At 44.5% G+C, this 21,217-nt stretch overlaps 2 protein-coding genes across 5 annotated transcripts; both read right to left on the bottom strand.

The window, feature by feature from the left end:
* Nucleotides 1–135: 135 nt before the first annotated feature.
* On the bottom strand, nt 136–12,534 carry LOC133488433 (phosphoglucomutase-1-like). The gene is made up of 12 exons (XM_061796261.1): nt 8,994–12,534; nt 8,039–8,913; nt 5,837–5,999; nt 5,582–5,728; nt 5,389–5,514; nt 4,762–4,952; nt 4,461–4,609; nt 3,708–3,823; nt 3,496–3,631; nt 2,972–3,155; nt 2,741–2,869; nt 136–2,096 (listed from the first exon to the last, which is right to left on the bottom strand). Exons 2-12 carry the CDS (start codon nt 8,294–8,296, stop codon nt 2,007–2,009), a joined length of 1,689 nt encoding a protein of 562 aa, XP_061652245.1. The 5' UTR covers nt 8,297–8,913; nt 8,994–12,534; the 3' UTR covers nt 136–2,006.
* A 536-nt stretch (nt 12,535–13,070) lies between these two features.
* Nucleotides 13,071–18,645, bottom strand: LOC133488434 (angiopoietin-related protein 3-like). 4 transcript variants are annotated; one of them, XM_061796262.1, is made up of 6 exons: nt 16,608–18,645; nt 15,526–15,636; nt 14,288–14,536; nt 14,098–14,211; nt 13,586–13,681; nt 13,071–13,109 (listed from the first exon to the last, which is right to left on the bottom strand). In XM_061796262.1, exons 1-4 carry the CDS (start codon nt 17,097–17,099, stop codon nt 14,104–14,106), a joined length of 960 nt encoding a protein of 319 aa, XP_061652246.1. In that variant the 5' UTR covers nt 17,100–18,645; the 3' UTR covers nt 13,071–13,109; nt 13,586–13,681; nt 14,098–14,103. The 4 variants fall into 4 exon arrangements, with proteins under 4 accessions (XP_061652246.1, XP_061652247.1, XP_061652248.1 ...); XM_061796263.1 differs by lacking the exon at nt 13,071–13,109 and having other exon boundaries at nt 13,635–13,681; nt 14,416–14,477; nt 16,608–18,615; XM_061796264.1 differs by lacking the exon at nt 13,071–13,109 and having other exon boundaries at nt 13,660–13,681; nt 14,098–14,199; nt 14,416–14,477; nt 16,608–18,644.
* Nucleotides 18,646–21,217: the final 2,572 nt, after the last annotated feature.

The raw sequence follows: 21,217 nt of genomic DNA on the forward strand, positions 1-21,217 counted from the left end.
TCCTCCCGCATTGCCAAAACACGATAAAAGGTGAATTCCGTGATTCCCCAACCAGTGTGCCGTGAGAAATGCATGAATTTCACGTATTACTTGTTATTTATCAATGACAAATATAGCTTTGTTCACCTATGTAAATGTTCTTTCATGAGATGGTTTACTTGTCTTTCATACAACAGAGTAAATCATGACTTTCTGCCAGTACACCAGCTTCGTATTCAACTGACCAGGCCCACAATGCACACTGAGTAAGTACAATTGACAGTAAATGGAGACAGGATCATCATCATTTCAACAGTCGCACTTTTTGTGACATTTTTATTTGCCGGTTAATGTAAAACGGCTGCCTTGGCTCAATAAAGCTTGACGAATAACCCTTAATAACTCTGCCCATCAGTGTTAATAGTTGCTTGTATGTGCCCGGCGACGGGGCTGGCGAGCAATGCAGGGCGTACCGCGCCCCTCGCCCAAAGTCAGCTGAGATGAGCTGCGGCTCACCCGCGAACGACCCTGCAAGGGGAAGCGCATTGAAGATGGATGGATGGATGAATATTGTCTGCGGTGTCACAAGCATGTCGCAGCTTTTGTGCGGCTGCTGCGTCCTGGGTATCTGTTGCTAATTCATTACGTGTACGTGGAAAACAACATGATGGCGCGCTCCTTTGTCTTCGCTTCCACGCAGGCGTCGTGAGTTGGGTTGCAAACTCCCAATGTGAGTGCACGGAGGGTGCCGTGTGTCTACGTGCGCCCTCGCCCCGCAGGGTGTCGTTAACCTTTGCCCTGAAGTCAGCTTTGACTCCCCCGTGAGCCTGGACTGTCTCCAGAATGAAAGATGGATACAAGGATATGATTTGCAACACAGATTCATTTTCTTGTAACTGTACTGTTTATCAGGGATATTGATTATCTTAGCATCTTTGAGTTAGATGTTTTTGTCTGTTAACAAATGTGTTGCCTTACTGCAGTGGCTGAGTAATGATAAAATTAAAATTAAATTTAAAAAAAACAATACTACTGGTACATGACACTTTACAAGTGTAGGAGGAGCTTGGGAGCAAAAAGTACTGCTACATTCGACCATTAAGCCTTTTTTCCAAGTACACCATGAATTAAACTTGTATTCTTTTTTCGCAGGTATTCACTTTTACACACTTCTTGTTCCTCAAATCATCATCTTAGTGTCCGATATATTCTGTCAAACCAGGTGTCTTGTTTCAGTTTGTGATTGTTTTCAAATAACTAAATGTTTTGTTTTTTTTAAATATTTAAATGAGACGGCCACACATTTGACTACATCGATCCTTTTCTCTGCTTCGTCCGTACCTCTGTGGAATGGAAAAGGCTCATTATTAGCACAATTTGCTGACATTTTAGACATAGCTGCGGATCAGATATCTGCAAACGAGAGAATTTGCTGTCAAAAGGGAACCGAAAACATCGTGGTCAAAACAGAAAGAAAAAAAAAACGGATTCTGAATTTATGACATAAAGTAGGTTGGTGATATGGGGCTTGTATTGTTGGCGTCTATCCATCCATCCATTTCCCATACCGCTTTACCTCACGGGGGTCGCGGGTGTTGGTGTATAACGCTATAATATTCAAAAGAAGTTTTATTCTTATTACTGGTACATTTCGAGAAAAGATTTGCGTATGCATGAGCAAGTTCCATCAATTTCACTCCCAATTTACGCACGTCATTCGCTGATGACTTTCAATTATCCGGAATGAAGCTTGCTGGATGATCATGCGATTTTTCATCAATACAAATGACACATTCAGACACAGCAGAATCAAAACATGATCGGACTATAATATAGCACTACCCACCTGAGATGACAAAAAAGAAAAATCAGACAGAAAAAGTCTCTTCTCAACCCAAAATAAAAAGCTTTTTAATGTGGCACAATCACTTGCAATGATTATACCGTTGCCTTAAATTCTCAGGATGTTTGCTTGCCACATTTGGATAAAAAGTTGACATTCTGACTACAAATCACTTTGGGTCACGTCATGTGATGACTGATGGTCCAGTGCGACCAGTCCTGCGATGAAGCTGCGAAATCTTCACAGCGATCGTAGCTAACGGTGCCAGCACCGCCTGTCCCGCGAAAACAACATTGGAATACTTTAGAAAGTTGCATGAGTACATCGTCGTGATTAATATTACACATTTTCAGGGTTTTGTTTGGGGTTTTTTTTACATCGGAAAATTAGTCACAACACTGAACACTGTAGCATTCTAAAAGATCCTTGTAACTTCTGGCAAAATCTAGGACATTCGAATACTACAATATTAAAACAATGTGTGTACCTGTATTGAAATCATTTTTTGTCAATATTTCTAATATTGTAATAATAGCAAATATTTATTTCCAGTAATATCAACAGTTTCTCGTGTCATTTCCAGCTAAGGAATAACCCCCCAAAAAAGCTTCAACTCACCATTGGAGCAAGTTTTGTCTTAAGTGTACATATTGTACAAATCCAATGCATTTTATTTTGTATTAATTTTTGTGTCAGCTATCAGGCCTTTACCCCTGAAGACTGTTGAGAATACACATTCTGTCATTTGATCTTAAAGAGTAATTGCTTTAGGACACTTAACGTGCAAAGGTTGACTCAATGAGGTTCTTTTCAATTATGTAGAAGATGAAATGGACACCAGTACAGAGCCATACGGTCCATGCTTAGTCCCAATTATTTGAGATTTGAGGTTCCCCCCCCCCCCCGAAGCATATTCACCTGTGTTTCTTGAAAAACGTGTTCCTTCTCAAAGCTTTCCAGGTAGATTCGAACTGTGGCCCCTTCGCTACTTGCGCCACTGAGTCTGTAGATGATTCGAGAACCATCCGAGAAGATTATCCGCAGACCCTGCAGAGGCAGTCAGCCATTTCCAGGCATGTCTTTCAGCACTTGGAATACGAACATAATCTACGGTAGTGCCTCTCATAGTATGTCTGAGATGTACAGGACCTGGTTCCGGGTGATACTGCTGTCAACCGGGTCTGTGTATTCAAAATTGTCTGCTTTTTCCACTTGGTAGATTTTGTCTTCCACTGCAAATCGCTGCCTCACAAAGGACTTGTCTGCAATCGTGATCTCCAGGTCCTCCATCATCTCACAGGCTGCGTCAATTTCTATGTTCTCGTAGTCATATCTGGAGCAAAAAAACCCAAAAAAAGTTTCGAATGCTTAATATTGTCGAGAATACATGTGCAATCTCGAGCGATCGACTTGAGAGTGACTTCATATTGCAAAAAAAAAGTGGTTCATACTATCGTTTGCCCTGAATATAACGCTGATTTCATTTCAAATAGAAGATCTCCAAGTTTCTCTTGAATTCCGAACCACCAAATGAAACATTCACAAGCCGACAAAAGCACGTGACAGCCACTAGATGGCAGGAATGCTCGATAGCTCTCACTTTTGATTGATTTATTGTCTGAAGGTCTAAATGTGTCGGTCTTTGAACACGGCCGCTTTTGACCACATCACACCTGGTGAAGTAGTTCCTTCCATATTTCAGCCAGTGGTATTGAAGTATATCTTGCACACTTTGCCTTCTTGTGGCCAGGATGGAGAGCCACGCCAGCGCGGCCCAAAGCCCGTCCTTCTCACGAATATGCTCTCCACCTGAAACGCGATATGTGGCAAAGCAATCATACGATGAAAAATGGCAAGAATGACAACTTTATGGCCAAAGTAGTACTTGTTCCAAAGCTTTCTTCTCCACATAAAGACAGTCGTCCTGCATCCATTAAGTTTCCAAAGAACTTCCACCCAGTGGGAGTTTCATATAGCTCTATTTTTGTTGCCTTGGCTACTCTACAAGAAATACAAAAATAGACAATATTTAATACCCACACAAATAGAATTGAAACTGTTGCAAAAACACTTGCTGAATATTAGATTTTAGAGTTATGTTTATCTAAAGATAGCCAAGCTTTAGCTTTTCATCTGCAATGGAACCTCTACAGTTGAACACAATCCAATGCAGCACGCTGGTCAAACTGCAGACATCATTTCGACCTTCGGAACAATATACAGCACATACGGTGTTTATATGTCAATATTCAAGCAACCCGAAGTTACTCAGTGTTGACGATAAAATATCAAAAACAAATAAATAAATGAAACACTTCCACAACAAATGCAGGTGCCCGTATAGTGCTGGGACACTTTTAGAATCTAAACGGGATGGCCCTTGTTCTTCTTCTCTTTGTGGAGCGTTGGACCTTCTTTTGGAAGGTATAAGAAACAAAACAAAACAAAAAAGCCAAAGAAAAAGTAAAACAAACGCTGAAACTGACATTCTCATTGGAACGCTTCTGTTTTGTACGACTTTCGGGTTCCCCCCCCGCACATTTTTTTTCAATTTCAACAATTTCAAATTGTATCACTTTTGAGGCGTTCAACTTTAGAGGCTCCACTGTAATCAATCCAAAGCGGGCCAAAGTTTTACCTGTCTAAGGCTGCACTCGTGGGCATGCTGCGGGCGAAGCCCCTCACCCCTCTGTGCTGAAAGTACGGGATGCAGAAGATGTTGTCAGCGATCACGGCCACAGAGTCAGACGGGGCGACAAAGAGGCCGTGCTTCCCGAGGATCATGTTCTGATCCGAAAGAGCCCGTAAGCAGACAGAAACAACAAGTCAAGAGCGCCGGTTCACATCACTTCTAGTCCAGTATTGATTTGATTTGCAAAAGACAACAAATTGGCTTCTATTGTTGTCTTCTTAACATCGAAACGGAGGCTCACACGCACCCCGTCTCCATCAAATGCTGCGCCAAAGTCATAGTCTCCGTCCCTCATGCTGTCAAGCATGTCTGCGGCGTAGATGAGGTTAGGGTCGGGATGTTGACCTCCAAAGTCCTCCATCGGAAGACAATTAACGGCAGAATTGGCAGGACAGCCCAACTCGTCGCACAGTATTCGCTTCACGTAGGGGCCGACCACTAGAGCGCGCAAGCAGGGGGTATGAAGACAAAGGTGCACCGTGGACACTTCAATATCATTTCAAATGATAGTCACTGACAAAACAAACAAGAAGCTAACAGAAAGACATTCCGACGATGGTGCTGCCTGATTTGGATCAAAGAAATATCGGATTAATATCGCTGACTTCCTCTTTTGTCTGAAGGTACATTGTAGTAGGAAGACTTTGGAGGTGTTCGGTTCAACCATTAGAGACCGTTTCAGAATGTCGGTCAACTCGTCTGTGAGTGAATCTCTCGGAGAACGTGTGAACCTCAATGTTCCTGCAAAACCTCATGTCGACACGCTGAAGTGGAGCAAAGATTTGAGTCAGTCTGTGATAGAATGACAGCTCATTTGTCTTTGGCTGTTCAAGGGGAATGTTTGATTCAAGTAAAGGTGAAAACAAGCTCTCACCTCCGTGCATGGCATCCAGTCGTACCGTGATGTGGTTGTCGCCAGACAGGAGCTCCTTCAGGGCAGCAAAGTCAAAGATGTTCCTCATCAAGTTGGCATAGGACTCCACAGCGTCCACAATTTCCACTTGAAACAATCACAAAGGGATGAGGAGGTGAAGCTTCGAGTGCTCTGAAAGTTTCATTCGTTTTACCTGTGAAAGGTTTGAACTTGTTCTCCAGATCAAACGTCTGTTTGCCCAGAGTTGTCAGATCCAGTCTGAGTCCGGGGCAGATGGCAAACTCTTCAATGGTTCTGCTGATCTGGTAGATCTTGTTTGTGACAGCGTCACTGGCCGGTCCTTCAGGAGACACGATTATTCTTATTTTGTTGAATGTGTTCCAAAGTCTCATCCAGTCTGGCCAAGTGAATTCTCACGTAGGGTGCTGTTACCCTGCTCCCGCCATACCTCCATTTGCAGTGTTGAACTTGATGCCAAAGTCTCCGTCGGGTCCAGCTGGCTCGCGGCCGGCGGTGAGGACGACGCCGCCGATGGCTTTGAATTTCCTGATCACACAGGAGCAGGCCGGCGTGGACATTAACCCCAGGTGACCGACGACGACGCGGCCCACCTGAGGAAATGTCGCAGGTGTGAGTTGACGTGTGTTTTACTGTAAGCGGGGCTACGGCTTTGTGCTGGATTTGATGCGCCTCTTCTTCCAAGGAGTAAAATTTCGCTTCATGAATGTAAGTCGAGTCACTTGAAGAAAAAGGTTGTGTCGTGGGAGAGTGGATTTCACGCTTGTTAATTCCTTCAAGATTCTTTCCTGAGCAGTGGAAAGTTCCGATTTGATGGACTGTAATGCAAACATACATCCATCCATCCATCCTTCTCCTGTTTAGGAGAAAAGAAGCGCTCGCATTTACGTTCACTCCGTTTGTGGGTGAGAACTGAAGCCACGCTGGCTGCCTGCATGAAAATCAGGGACGTGAACCACTGCGCCATCAGTGACTTGATCCAAACGCATTCTACCGTATATTCAATAATGAGAATATACTTATTCTTATTACACTTTTCCTCACAGTTCTGAGCTTCAAACCTTCCTGTGTGGAGTTTCCATGTTCTCCCGATGCTTGCGTGGTTTTGTTCCGGTATGCCAGTTTCCTGGAGTTGTGAATGTGAATGCTTGTTCATTTACAGTGTATGTTCCCTTTGATTGGCTGGCGGCTGGGGGTGCCAGTTTAACCTGTGACCCTAATGAGGACAGACAGTATAGGAAATGGATGGACCACAAACACCAAGAATATTTGTCTTATTTCTCGTCAAAAGTCTCTCATCTGATGTGATTACACTTCCAAAAAAAAAGTCAATTGTTTCGGGACAATTTTCACTCGGTCCAAGATCATTTGACTTGAAAGAAGTATGGGCGAAATGCCCGTGGAGTCATTTTCCTTTTTCTTCTCAAACCAATTTGAAATGTGGACTCGTCAGACCACAGTAGACTTTTCCACTTTGCGGCAGTCCATCTCAGACGGGCTCGGGCCCAAAAAAGCCGGCCGGCGGCGTTTCTGCCTGTTGTGGATTTTGAGGCTTTCGCTTTGCATGCTAGAGTTTGAAGACGCATTCAACCGACAATGTTTTTCTGAAGTCCTCCCGAGCCCACGTGCAGGCAAAAATCCTCTCCACGATCATGCCGCTTTTTAACGTCGCGCGGCCCGAGGGATCGAAGGTCAAGGGCGTTCAATGTTGATTTTCGGCCTTGCCGCTTACGTGAAGAGATTTCTCCAGATTCTCCGAATCTTTTGATGAGATTATGGAGCGTAGATGATTAGATCCCTGAATTCTTTGCAATTGTATGTTGGGAAAAGTTGTTGGACTATTTGCTAAAGCAGTTGTTGACAAAGTGGTGAACCTCACGCCGTCCTTACTTGTGAACAAGCGAGCGTTTCAGGGCCGCAATCATGACACACTCGTGTTTCCAGTTAACCCGTTCACCTGCGGAATGTTTTGTTTTGAGCATTCCGCAACTTTCCCAGTCTTTTGCTGCCGCTGTCCCAGTTTTGCAAGAATCAAATTCAAAGTGAGTGACTATTTGCACGACGAGCACAATCATTTATCAGCTTCCAAATGAAATATCTTCTCTCTGTGGTATGTTGAATTGAAAATAGGTTGAAAAGGATTTGCTAATCATTGTAATTGTAACGTTTTTATTTCCGTTTGACATAAAGTCCCAACTTCACCGGAATTGAGGTTTGTATATTATATAATCAAGAAATATTCTTGGTAAGATTTAGAATTTTGCAGTGTGGCTGAATATAATACAAATCAATATTAATAGATAATTACTGTAAATAATAGAGAGATGGTTACCATTTCATTCTTTGATCTTGGATAACATATTTTTTTCTGTCCAGTACGCAAGCAAGTACAATTTAAAATGAGTTCTCGAAGCAGGGCAATATGAATTGCACTGAATTTGAATCTTCTTTTTTGATGGCTGTTTCCACTTGGGTGATTGAACATGCGAAGGGATGATCTGTACTGAAACCAATTACAACGATAACGAGCAAGAGATGACAACTGGTGGTTGTGCGGGCATCCTGTACATCAGATACACGCACACCCGCACAATTTCCGGGATGCGAAGTAAGTAAATGAACACACACTGACCCCGTTGGCAGCTGCCATCTGCGCAATGACCTCGATAGCTGTTTGGTTCAAGAAGCGTCCATCTCCCCCCACCACTACTGTGGAACCCTGCCGGTCACGCAGGTCAATGGAGGAGAAGATACTCTGGATGAAGTTGTGCAGATAGTTCCTCCTGGACTGGAAGACACGGACCTTTCTTCTAAGACCGTTGGGACCGGGTCTCTGGTCAGAGTAAGGGGATGTAGGGACAGTCAACACCCGCAAAGGACTGTCGTCCATCTTTGGTTTGAAATTTTCAGCCAGTGTAGTCGAAGGCAAAGCTTGAGGAAAGCTGCTGCTGTTTGGAGAGAAAGTATTACAGGGACACGGAACCGTCCGGAGAAATCTTGACTCCCCCGCTGGGTGCCCAGGGTGACAGTGCTCCTTACTGGACCCAAAATAACCTTTCAAACTAATGCGGCTGTGGGTGCAGTCGCAGTGCGAGTAACTGAAGACGCTCCTTCACACGTGTGCGGGCAGATCACTGTCAAGCCATAAAGTTGGGTTTGGGTGTGTCTGTGCGGAAGCAGCGCGGGGGAGAGCCGGGAGCTTCGAGCGGCTCAGAGCAATGACACGTCAAACATGGATGGCATCTTAGCAATCAGAAGACAGACAAGCAAAGTGTCTTTTCTTCAGTGTTGTCCCATCGATAAAAAAGTGTCACGATCTGATGTTAACGAGACCCAGGAGCAAGCGGAGGCTGAAAGGGTTGCGGCAAAAGGTTTATTGAAGCGGATATTAGGATGGATCCTTGGGGCGTACTGGCTGGTCGTCGAGACGGGGAACGTGCGGAAGGCGGTGGCGTGAGCAGGTGGATGTCGGAGGAGGTCGGCACGGCGGGGAACGCGGAGGGAGCACTGAGGAGAAGGAAAAACACGGAGGTCAGAAGGGAATCTGAGACTGACATATCTTACGTGCAAGTTGAGAGCCGTTGTACCGTAGGAGAAACGCTAATACTCTGGCGAGGATTTCCGGAATCTGGCAGGCTTTAATGCAGGTGGCGATGAAGGCTGATTGGTGACAGGTGCGCGGCCGAGGAGGTGCTGATTACGGTGACGAGAGAGGGGAAGGGAGAGAGAGAGAGGGCGAGACAGGCGCAAGGCGCCACCCAAGCTCCGACAGAAGTACTGCAGGGCACAGCTCATGACAAAACACTGGTGTTATTTTGGTGAATGCTATTTAGATCAATTTTCTTCCTAAATGAATGAAAGGTATCTGTTACAACCATTACCAATAATTCATATATATATACTATCGTTAAAGCGGGGGAAATGCAACATTATGGTAATCGGTGCTTTACATACTTGTTTGTGCAACAGATTTCTCTGATATGCTACGCTACAGTGTGTAACCGACCTAAGCCTGACGTGGATATTCTTTCTGTTGTGGATATCTCTGATTGAATATACTGTAGTGATAGTCATCATTTCCATCCGTAGCTCTTGTGGATATTTATATTAGAGAAAAGAAAAAAAGATAAGCTCTTGCACTGCTCAACGAGGTGATGCGTTATTTAGTTTGCGTATCAAACCAGAAGGCCCTCGGAGAAACTCACTGGATCATTTGAATAACGGTAATTTGATTTATTGCGTAAACTTCTGTTTCACGAAAAGAGTTGCCAGAACTCAGCACAAAAGGTCTGGGTACTGTTAATAAACTGTAAAGGGCTTTGCAGTTCTTGCTTTTTTTTTTTGTACTTTGGACTACGATCCCACTATTGATTTAGCATGATTGCATCCAGTCCGCTGCGATTGGCTGGCGACCGGTTCGGGGTGTGCCCCGCCTCCCGCCCGAAGATAGCTGGGATAGGCTCCGGCGGCCCGCGACCCGTGTGAGGAGAAGCGGTAAAGAAGATGGATGGATGGATGGGTGGCATCCAGTCCGCGGACTCATTTTCTATCCCGTGTATCGTGTGCACGGACGAGCCCGCCCCAGAGAACGACAGTGACAACTATTCCCTTTATTTTCCATTGAAACGAGCACACATGAAGTTGAATTAGCGTGGCAATCATTCAATCAAACTAAATTTATTAGCGAATGCAACATAAAGCGCACACACATGCACACACACACACACACACACACATATATAGAGCGCCGGTGTGTCGCAGCGCAGCGCGAGCCTGCACTCGCATGAGGCAGGGTTAGGACCACAGCCAAGCACAGACGTGCAGTTCAGCGGATTCACCTCTTTGCTGATTTGCTTTTGTTGTTTTTTGTAAAGTTTTGGTTCAATTTTTGTCCAATTTTTTTTCAATTCCTCCTTTTTTGGGGAGGAGCGGGTGGGGAACCAACCCCAAAAATGCTTATGCTTATGGATTCCGGCTCATTCCAGAATTTTGGGGGTTTAAGATTCAATGCAGTTCTAATGGCCGTCGGTTGTTCAAAGATTTTCGCTACTTGCGAATACCGAGGATCCATCGTACTTGAAAACGTCTGTTGTCCCCGAAGGAGTCTTTTTGCTGTGCTGCATTTATTATTACAGTTGATAATGTGTTTTGTAAAGCCATATATCTCATTTAATTGTAATTTTATCCTTCATGGGTGTCACAAGTTTTGCAACCTGATTGGCCACGCATGTCTCCAGACCTAAACCCGATTGCGCATGTGTGGGCGCGGTCAGACAGAAGATGGAGGAGCACAAGATCTTTTAACGCAAACCAGCGCCGCAATGTCGTAATGGCGGCGTGGAAGAGGATTCCCGTGGCTCCGCTGCTGGAAGATGATGGTGGCCACCCAAAATATCCCAACAATTCCAAATGTATGCCTTGGTGTCTGTGTCACTGTTGACAGTTTTACAGGTCCTCTGCACGATTTTGAGAACTGTTCCTCGTGATTTGAAGTCAAACAGTACGAAATGTTGTATTGAACAATAAGCAACCGATCTGCCAAAGTTTAAACAAAGATTCTATGCGTGAGAGTACAAAGTTGGGAGCGTTTTAGATGAATATGATTTCTAAACCCATTGTATGGTTTCAAAGTCTAGAGTCGATTCAAGCTGATGGGTGTGGTCTCCCTCCAGTTTCTCCATCCCCCTTGGACACGCCCTCTGGGTATTTAAACTCTCGCCCTCTTTTTCTTGGACTCTTGGCTCTCTCTCTTCTTGGTCTTCAGCTTCTTGGTTCATGCTGGGGGGGGGTTGGCCTTCGGCCAAGCCCTCCCCCTTCTTTTGTTTCCATTGTCCTCGGGCGCCTCCGGTGCCACCACTGGCGCGATTGCCCGATGCAGCCAAGCCGGCGGCGTTTTCGATTGAAGAAGCCGGCCATGCGGCTTCGATCGCTTTTCCTAGCCACGATCGGTCGGCGGAGCCTCGGCGAAAAACTACCCGCATCCCGTACCGGTCCCGCACCAGTTCAACCGGTGCATCCAAACGGGACAACAACTTTTCTTTTCCATTTCTTTTTGTTTTGATTTTTGTGCACCTTTTTCCTTCAACCAAACCTGCTTTGTTTCCACCTGAGGTCTGGAGGAAGACCACTCCCCAAAGACCAGCTGATCTGCGGTCGTGAGTCGACACTGCAATCCTTACTATGATGTACAACATCAATGCCTAATAATTTTGGGGAAATGACTAGCTTCACACGAAATCCCAACTTTGCTTTCTCTCGCTCTTACTCAACGCAGTAAACGCTCACGTTTCCAACGTTAGTCCAAAACACGATGTTCTATTCTCCTTTTCATTACTCACAGTTCTGAGGACCCGGGTTCATTCCCCGGTCCCGCCTGTGTGGAGTTTGCATGTTCTCCCCGTGCCTGCGTGGGTTTTCTCCGGGCACTCCGGTTTCCTCCCACATCCCAAAAACATGCGTGGTAGGTTGATTGAAGACTCTAAATTACCCGTAGGTGTGAATGTGAGTGCGAATGGTTGTTTGTTTGTATGTGCCCTGCGATTGGCTGGCAACCAGTTCAGGGTGTACCCCGCCTCCTGCCCGATGATAGCTGGGATTGGCTCCAGCACGCCCGCAACCCTTGTGAGGAGAAGCGTCTCAGAAAATGGATGGATGGCTGGATGGATAGTTAGACGCCTTTTGTGTGTTTCCCTCTAGATGCCTTGTAGACGTCATTAAGTATACCATACAATTCCACTCTTGGTTGTATTTTGTGTGTGTTCTGAGTTTAAGTAAACCTCTGTCATCTAGAACTCAAAAGTGTAGCAACCTTCAGATTGCAAGACTGATAAAAAAGTTTCTCGTCATTTTCCCTAAATTTCATACTTAGTTTACTTGCATAGTTTGCTTTTCACTAAACTTAAGGTTACGGTAAACCGGAAGTAACGCAAGCGTCGCTTCCGGCTTATTCTTTTCTCCTAAATTAATAACATTTTTATTTGACTAATATACGCTACACAGAACAACACTTCGATCCTGTGTAAGTGACTTCAATCAACATACAGTCCCCAAACGGAGCCCAAAGCCTTCTGAAATGATGGCTGCCCACACTTGCACACTCTACACACTGTTTCCGGTTTCCTATTCACTGGGGCGCATAGATGTTGCTTGCGAAAAAGCCACCCGTCTCAGGCGACGACGAGGCCGCGTTGAAGGGATGAACAGACATCTGCGTGAACCTGAGCAAATAAGAAGCTTTTCGACCCGGCTTCAAATGGATCCCTCTTCGACGGTCCGAACGGCGCTTGTGTCTCATGAGGAAATATCTCCCGTTCAAGTTGGTGTCTCCGCAGCTATTCAACCACCAACCACCTGAAGTTAGAAGATATAAAAAAGTAAATAAGGGCTACAGGAAGATTCCTTGATTTTTCAAGAGATGACATGTCATTTACCTGTGTAGTTGTGGGCACAGTTGGGGTCTCGGTTCTTGTCATTGTCCCTGTCCTTAGTGGAGAACATCATGCCTGTGTGGTTCTTCATGGGGTCAGTCAGATCTCCTGACAGAAGCTTGAGGTGAAGGGTGTAGTTGCTTTCCGGACCGTCCAGGTCAAAAGTGTATTCGATGAAGCGTTTGCTCTGGTTCCAGTCTTCCAGATGGATGTGAAGGACGGAACTGCCCTGAGCGACCAGCGAGTGAATCTTACTAAGGCCCAGCCAAAACTCCCCTGCGTGAAGAAGAGCCGTGGTTGACCGCAAATGACGACGAAACACGAGACTGTTCACTGACAAACACGTCTTTACACAAACAAAACAACTGCAGAATTTCAAAAATCCCTTTAAAATGTATGAAGATGACCACAACACTTCCAAGTTTTGGGGATTAACATTAATTTATTAGCAAGAGGCTGACAAGCACATACTTGACTTCAAAATCTATCAAGCATTGGCAAAATAAAACAACATTTACTTTTCACATACACCAAAAACCTCTCACACACATCAAAAACAAGTCTTTCACAAACCCCACGCCCACAAAAACCCCCCCAAAAAACTTTGTTCCCCCCAGAGTGAGACTTTTTTTGCCTCCAGTTTCCTTTTTTGAGCTTCCTTTCACTCACACAATTATTTATTTATTAATTTATATATATATATATTTTTTGCATGCATCTCGTAGAAATCAAGTTTGCTTCCTTTGACCTACCGTGAAAATCTCCAAATCCGTTTTCATATTTTTCCCAAGTTTGATGGAAGTCGACAGAGCCGTCCTTCCTTCGCTGGATGACTGTTGCCCCATGATCTACAAACATGTCAATATCAAAAATGTATATTATATATATATATATATATATATATATATATTATTTTGATCATTCCTGCATTGTTTAAAAAGATCATTCTGGTAGTTATACAGGTGCAGGTGCATCTGAATCAGTTCTGTCAGAAGTTCAATTCAGAAAGTACTAATAGAGAGAAATTCATATTTCATGTAGATTCAATACATAAAGAGTGAAACATTTGATGATGTCATTTTTCTTTTATAAGCTGAGTGATTACAGCATACAGCTAACTGAAAGCCCAAATTCACCATCTCAAGAAATGAGAACCTGCCTTTTTTCCATTGACAAAAATGCGATCGGAATTGGCTATGTGTGAGTCTGTATATGTGGAACAACTGAAATAATCATTCAGTAGCACAGTGAGACGCAAACAAACCTGCACTCATGTCGCAAAACACCATGAAGGGCTCCGATCCGTCTGGTCTGATGGCGTACACTCCACTGATTTTCTCACCTCTGTTGAACACTTCACTGCAGTCTGATGGGAGAGCTTTTCAAAATGGAGCAAGACCAGGTTGAAATGAGTTTGTTCAGCAAGCCCCGTGGATATGGCGAACGCCACTCACAGACAAAAGAATGATTTCAGCCTGGGAGGTGTCAGTCTTGATCGTGCGCACGGTCAGACACACAGCCTGACAGATGGCATTTCTAATACGACGACGACGCTCCCGTCCAGCCGTGATACTGATCTTACCCGTGGTTGCAGTTTTCTTGCCGGAGTCGGGGGCCAGATAAGTGCTGAGTGTTGGTGGATCGCTGTTGAAGGATTCAGGCATCCTTTCAATTTTGTCTTGGGCAAAGGTACTAGCTGTAAACTGAGGCACATTGTTTGGATCATAATTTAGATGCACATAATACATCCACCTCAGTGTCTAATTATACATACTGTACATGTGCAGCAGCACGATCAATGAGAACCAGTACCAACATATCTGCCTTTACAAATAAAATAATCGGCAGCTTTCACTGACACTCGGGTCGTAATTTCATAAAATATACATTCTATGTGAATGTATTTTTTCATTGTGCGTCCTCATGCTTAACCCTCGTATTGCTAAACAGTCAAATCAAATAGTTGGAAACGCGTCTCAGAATCATGCGGTGCACTTAGAACCCAATGTCAGTTAAAAGCACAGCAATAAAGCTCTCGGACAGTTTCAATAAAACCGAGCTTTCTTATTTGTCTAAAGCCAAAGCCAGCATGTTTGATAAAAAAAATAATAAAAGCAATGTTAACACGGGTACAAATGCTGCTAATGTTTTTACCAAACAAGGACCAAATCCTGACAATGCCTTATCTTACATAATTTCTTGCAAACTAATTCTTCCATCCATCTGTCCATTCTCAGATGGACGCTTGTCCTCAGGTGAGCCGGAGCCGATCTCAACTGACTTCGGCTGCATTCACCCACATACCCGCTGAAAAGCCACACAAGCACTGGGAGAAAATGCAAGAGCTGCACCAAAAGCGCTCAACGCAAGATTCGAACCCAGGATCTCTCGACTGCGAGGCAGACGTGCTAACCGCTACGTCACTCTGCTGTCCAAAACAAACTAGAAAAGGCCTGTCAAATTGTATTGTAGTGTTTTCATTGTTCATGAGTGCCAGGCTTGCACAATTGCACGTGAATACTTTTGAAACACGATACTGTTATAGAAAGATAAAAGACGGCTACTTCGCCATTGCCGCCTTTGGTTAAATTCTTAAGCAAACATCGCCTCAGGGTCTTTGTGATATCTTCACAATGCCGTAATGACAGAAGGTCAAGACGAGTCCCCTTTATAGAAGAACATATTCCACTACCTTTTGTTCCAGACTCTTGATCTTAATCCTCTGCTCGTTGAGTTGATCACTTTGCTCCCTCGCAGCCTTCAACAGCTCTGTGATGCTTTTCTCTTGGCTGTTAATCACTCCCTGGTTAAAAACAAAAAAGGTGGTGGTGTTGATGGTGGTGGTGAGGTCGGTGAAGACCTGTTAAACTGCTTATCATGGTCAGCGTTATGGTTGAGCTCGAAAGATGTGCAGCTGACTTTGGGCAAAAGGGTTAGGGTTGACCCCGGGGCAGGCCGCCAATCACAGGGCATAACTGCTTTTTAATTCGTTCCATTTTAGTACGAATCAACATATCGCTGGTGTTGGGTGGGAACCTTGGGTCTCCAAAGGCATCACTTTTCTTTGTTGAGTCATTAACATTGCTTCGTCAAAGACAGCAAGCCATTTGCAACACTTTATATTACTTGAAAATATGTACAAATAACATTCACACCTGGTGACTGACCAATAGTATCGATTTGGGAAACAAAATCTGAAATTCACCATATGTGACCCTCCAGCACGAAACCGAATATACATTTTCTGAAAATGCATTAAAAATGTACTCCGGTAACATTTGTCAAGTTTATAGATCGGAAGAGGTGTTTTGGCATTAGCCTAGCAACAAGGATGTTTTGTTTGCAGCACGAGGGACTGCCACAACGTACATTTGAATGAAATCCGGGACTACAGAGAACCCCAAGCTCTCTGCTGATGTGCTTTGCCTTGTTTCCGATTAGTGTCGTTGATTTCTCGTCGTTGTCCGACTTTTCCCATGGCGATTTCGCTGCACCCTCTCAATAAAAGCATTTGTTTTCAAGGCATTGAGGTCATTAATTCACATCAACTCCAACAGGGAAGCGGTCTTAACTTATTTTTCCCAAAATCACGTAGTCAAAACACGCCCGTGCGACCTCCGATCGCTTTCGTGCCAGAGGGTCACTTATTAGCACATGCGAGGTTTCGGCTCGCCGCCAGCGATATTAGTTGCTGACATAATTCCACAAAAGGTGATAAAACGAGTGAGTGTTATGAAGTTCCCGACAGAAAGAACGTGACTCCAGGTGATTCACCCTGAGGCCGTTGATCTCTCCCGCTTGGTCACCAGTCAACAGTCCCCGAGACAGACTTCTCAGCTTCTCCTCCAGGGCTTCCACCTTGCTCTGCAGAGAACGCTTCTCCAGCATGATGGTGTCCACCTTGGAGTTGATTTGAACAGATACGCCTTTGATCTCTTCATTGTTAGCCTTCAGAACCACCGCCGTCTTCTTCAGCTCCTCCTCCTCCTCCTTGATTTCACTGGCCAGCACAGAGAGTTGGTAGAATGAACGGTCAAAGATGTTGAGCTTTTGGAAGATGTCATTGATCTGTCCCTTGGTCTTGTGCACAAACTCGCGCAGGCTCTGGCCCAGCTGGAGGAGGCCGGTCCCCAGGAGACGCACATCATCCAGAGCGGCAAAGTGCGAGCGGGTTTCGGGCTCGGAGGTGGGCTGCTCCGCTTTGCCACGCAGGACGGGGAGACAAGCGGCAGCAAGCACAAAGAAGTAGAACAGAGTTGTTTTCATGTCGTTGTTGTGCTTATCTTAATGCTGACGGCCGTCTCCCTCTTCTGGGACTGACTGACGAGCCGCAGGGGGAACATCGTGAGCTTTATACGCTGTCACAAGCATGTCAATGATTAACTCGGATCAGATCAATTCCTGGACAGTTTGGAGTCCCTTGGAATCCAAACTGCTTATGGAATCCTGCAATCGTCATCATCATCATCATCATCATCATCTCTGAGATGTGGCCTTCAGTACGGGACTTGAGGTGCTTCCACTCGGTACAGATAACTTTTTTTTTTTAAAGTCGCCAATGCGGAGTGTCAGCTCAGTTTGACTTCTGCACTGCGGTCACAGTATAAGTTTAGGTTTTGCGTGGCTGCTTTATTTTTATAAATCCATGATTGAATTTCAGAAATGTAAGAAATGAACTGAAATTTAAGAAATGAAAGCTATTTCAAATGTGGCCTCTTGACTGCTACACCCCCTGGGTGATCAAATAAATAAAGACAGGCTATCAATATACTGACGAGGTAACGATTGAAGTACCCTTAAGCGTCATTTGTGTGCACATGTGATTTCCCTCCATTGCATCACACACCGTCACCGTCACTGTGAGAATGTCATTGGCACACTGAAGAAAGAGGCGGCTGTTATCTGAGGAGAGTGCCTCGACTGTCACTCAACTGTCACTTAAAAAAAAAGAAAAAAAGAATGATTCCCCACACAAAAATACCCCAATAGTGACTTCTTTGATCCTCAGCAATGCAATGTTGGTCACGATTGACAAACGAACCACCAAGAGGATCACGGGCGACGCTTCCTGTGTAGTCTGAAGGGTGACATCGACAAAGGGCGACAACACGGGCTCTCTGTTAAATGTTAACCGCTCCGGTAGCGGCAGGGTTGCACGAGGCCCTCGTTGTTTACACAGCTACGGCCCTGAATTCAGCCACAGGGCCCGATTCCAGCAAAGTCAAATGCCGGTTGTACAGTGGCGAGTGGCCCACTTTCCGGGCGGCTCCGGTGGGCAGCTGCCATTATGTGACTTCATGGACCGATGGGAGTGTTTAAGTCAAAAGCAGAGAAAATGGGCAAGTTCATGATATTCTTATATATATATATTGTATATTATCATTATTGCTCTTCCAAACATTCGTCACGTTTGTTCAGAATCAAGGCAGAGGCTGGAGTCTTAGCCCATCCGATTTAGGTCACACAACTGATCTGGTCATCGATCAGTCAGTCACGGGGCAAATGCGAACGGCACGTTAAGTGAGTATCAACCCCACGTGGACCGCCGCACTAACAATTGCCCTCACCTCCAAACATTCGTTCAATATATTTTCCAGGGGCCCGTCAAAGTAGTTTGAATCTTAACACAGTTATCGTGGATGTACTGTATGCTTCACTTTTTTCTTCCTAGCAGACAAGCTAGGAAGAAACTCAAAAGAAGGTTAAGTAGATGGGCATACGCCCTCATTTCATGTTTGTTCATATTTGATGTTGCTATCTGTTGCACATAGCAAGGACAAATGTAAGACTTGCATTGTCATGTATACAACATCCATTGTACACAATGTATTCTGAACATTAAACCAATGACAGGATTGAACACAATAAACAAACAACATTAGTGACATACTTTTGTGTGGGCACCTTTGCAGTCCTTGAGCAGGAACAGTTACGGGCAGCTGGCCGAGCTCCCGCTCATATCCAAATCAAACTGGTGAAAATCTATCTTGTAGTCTTGCATTTCAGTATATTGTTGTTGTTTTTTTTAGTCAGTACAATGAAGAAAAAATGTCAGATTGTCAAAATATCAAACAAACCTTTTGATTCAGATTCTCACCAAATCTTTGAATTTCAAAACATCAATTTACTATCCGGTGCTTGTCTGTTGCGGGCTTGCGGGCACCGGCAGTGGATGACAGCTCATCCACAAAAAGCTAAACAAATGCCCCAAATCAGTTAAAAAGCTTGTTTCATTTGCAGCGCGCGGAAGTCGTCTGGGTCAGCCTGATAGAGCGCACTGACACATGCTGAAGCCTCAGCTAACCATTTACAACACCAAGAGCCAGTCATCTGTTGTTCAGATCAGATAGATGCGTTCTAAAAGAAATATAGATCCCGAAACCTACTGCCACAGCAAAAACATCTGTTTCTATAATAAACTAAATATACACTCAGAAGATACGACAATAATGAATAGGATCCAAAACATAAATTCAGAATGTAAAAGATAACTATGCTATGAAATGATGTCGAGTCATACTGACCAATTGAAACTGTTGACGAAACTCTTCTAATTTTACTCCTTCAACGTACGATATACATTGGACATCAAGATTTAAGGATTCAAACTTGTTTATGTGATTTTGCCTATCAGGGGGTCTGTCCAGAGTCTAAGGCCCTGTATCTTGTTTAAAGGGACGGTCTTGATCCATAGGTCACCGTCACATGTAAATACTCTTTATCTTGACCAATGCAGCAACAGCGCAACGTGTCACGCCTCTCGCCACAAGCCACCATTACATAACACACATCAAAAGTTTGACGCAATAGGACTCTTAAAAGGGCTCTGCTTTTAAATCGAATGAATGAAAAAATATTAAGGAAAGGTTAACTCATTCACTGCCAGCCTTCCCAGTTAACATGGATATTTGACTTCTAAAGCCGTCAATGGCAGTGAATGTGTTAAATGATAAAACCCTCAGGTGAAAACTAAACATCCTAAAAACATCACATTGTGTTCATTGCTTGTAAAGTCACACTCAAAAGTACCTCAACTTTCCTCGAAGTACACGTTCCACCAAGAAAGAGGCAACTTCCCCTGGAAGACTTCAATCAGAGGAAAATTCATATCTGACAGCTGGCAAGCTTTCACTGCTTTGACAAAAAAAATATCTAAGTTAATAATTCAGTCATTCCCCCCCCCCCCCCCAAAAAAAAAAAAAACACTCTAGATGAATCTAAAAACAGTATGTGTTTTAACCAACTCCAAATCTTTTTTTTGGGAAATTGCCACTGACTAATATTGTTGCCTGTCAGCCAAGCTTTCTCCAGCATGTGTAGTCTGTCAAAGCTATAAAGGCAGTTCACCTCCCCTTAGCGCTCCTTCCACTGTGAACCACAATCCCTCATGGAGTCAGTCGTCTGCCTGTGTAATGGAAAATGAGTTGTTTTTCTTTTTCTTGCTAATGCTTACTGATGCCTTTTCCATCCCTCAGTGGGGGACAAAGCAGGGTAGCAGCTTCTTCAGAAGCTCATATTCTGGAGTTAGACTCAAGTTAGGCTCAGGTGTATTCACTGCGGGCCGTGCAGGGTACACAAAGAAACCAATCAAGACTCCCCCTCGCACAACTGACAAGATCAATAAAATAACACTCACTTTACTTTATGAGTCAGAAAGAACATGCATCCATCCATTTTCTATTTTGCTTGTCCTCATTGGGGTGTCGGGCGAACTGGAATTTATGTCTGCTGAATTTGGGCGAGTGGTAGGTTCTGCCCTGGACTACTTTCCAGCCAATCTCAGGCCCAAATGACACAAAAAACCACAAATGACCGTTCACATTCACTTAACTTAACTTTTTGGAATGTGGGAGGAAGCCAGAGTTCCCAGAGAAAAGCCACGCAGGCATGGGGGAAACATGCAAAGTCCACACAGGAATGCCGGAGCCGAGATTGTGCTAACCACTAGACCACCGCGCTGCCCTCGGAAAGAACAACCAGCAGACAAAAAGAAAAGAGCCACAAAAATAGTGCAAAGTTAGAGTGACTAAATCACAGCGAAATGTTGAACTCTTCACACAAAACGGACAAAACCTGACAGAGAGGATTTGACGGCGGTCCGTCGTAAAAGTTGAAAATCTTCAACAAACTACGAGGACCGCCAAAACATCCCCCGAAATGTGAAATCGAGGCAATTTTGTCCTTGGATATTGAACAGTGAACACAGCGCTTAGGAGGCCAAAAGGCTATTTTTGCTCATACTACTATTGTGCGTGCGCTTATGAAGAGCAGAAGATATTCTTTGCTCCTGGCATGACGGTGGTCAGAGGATCCACGAAGAATGAAAGCCACGCCCTGAGAGAGTGGCACCGAGCCCCTCGCTCGCCCTTCTGTTGACTTGACAT

Source organism: Phyllopteryx taeniolatus, chromosome 14 (genome assembly GCF_024500385.1).
Source record: "Phyllopteryx taeniolatus isolate TA_2022b chromosome 14, UOR_Ptae_1.2, whole genome shotgun sequence".
Classification (NCBI taxonomy): Eukaryota; Metazoa; Chordata; class Actinopteri; order Syngnathiformes; family Syngnathidae; genus Phyllopteryx; species Phyllopteryx taeniolatus.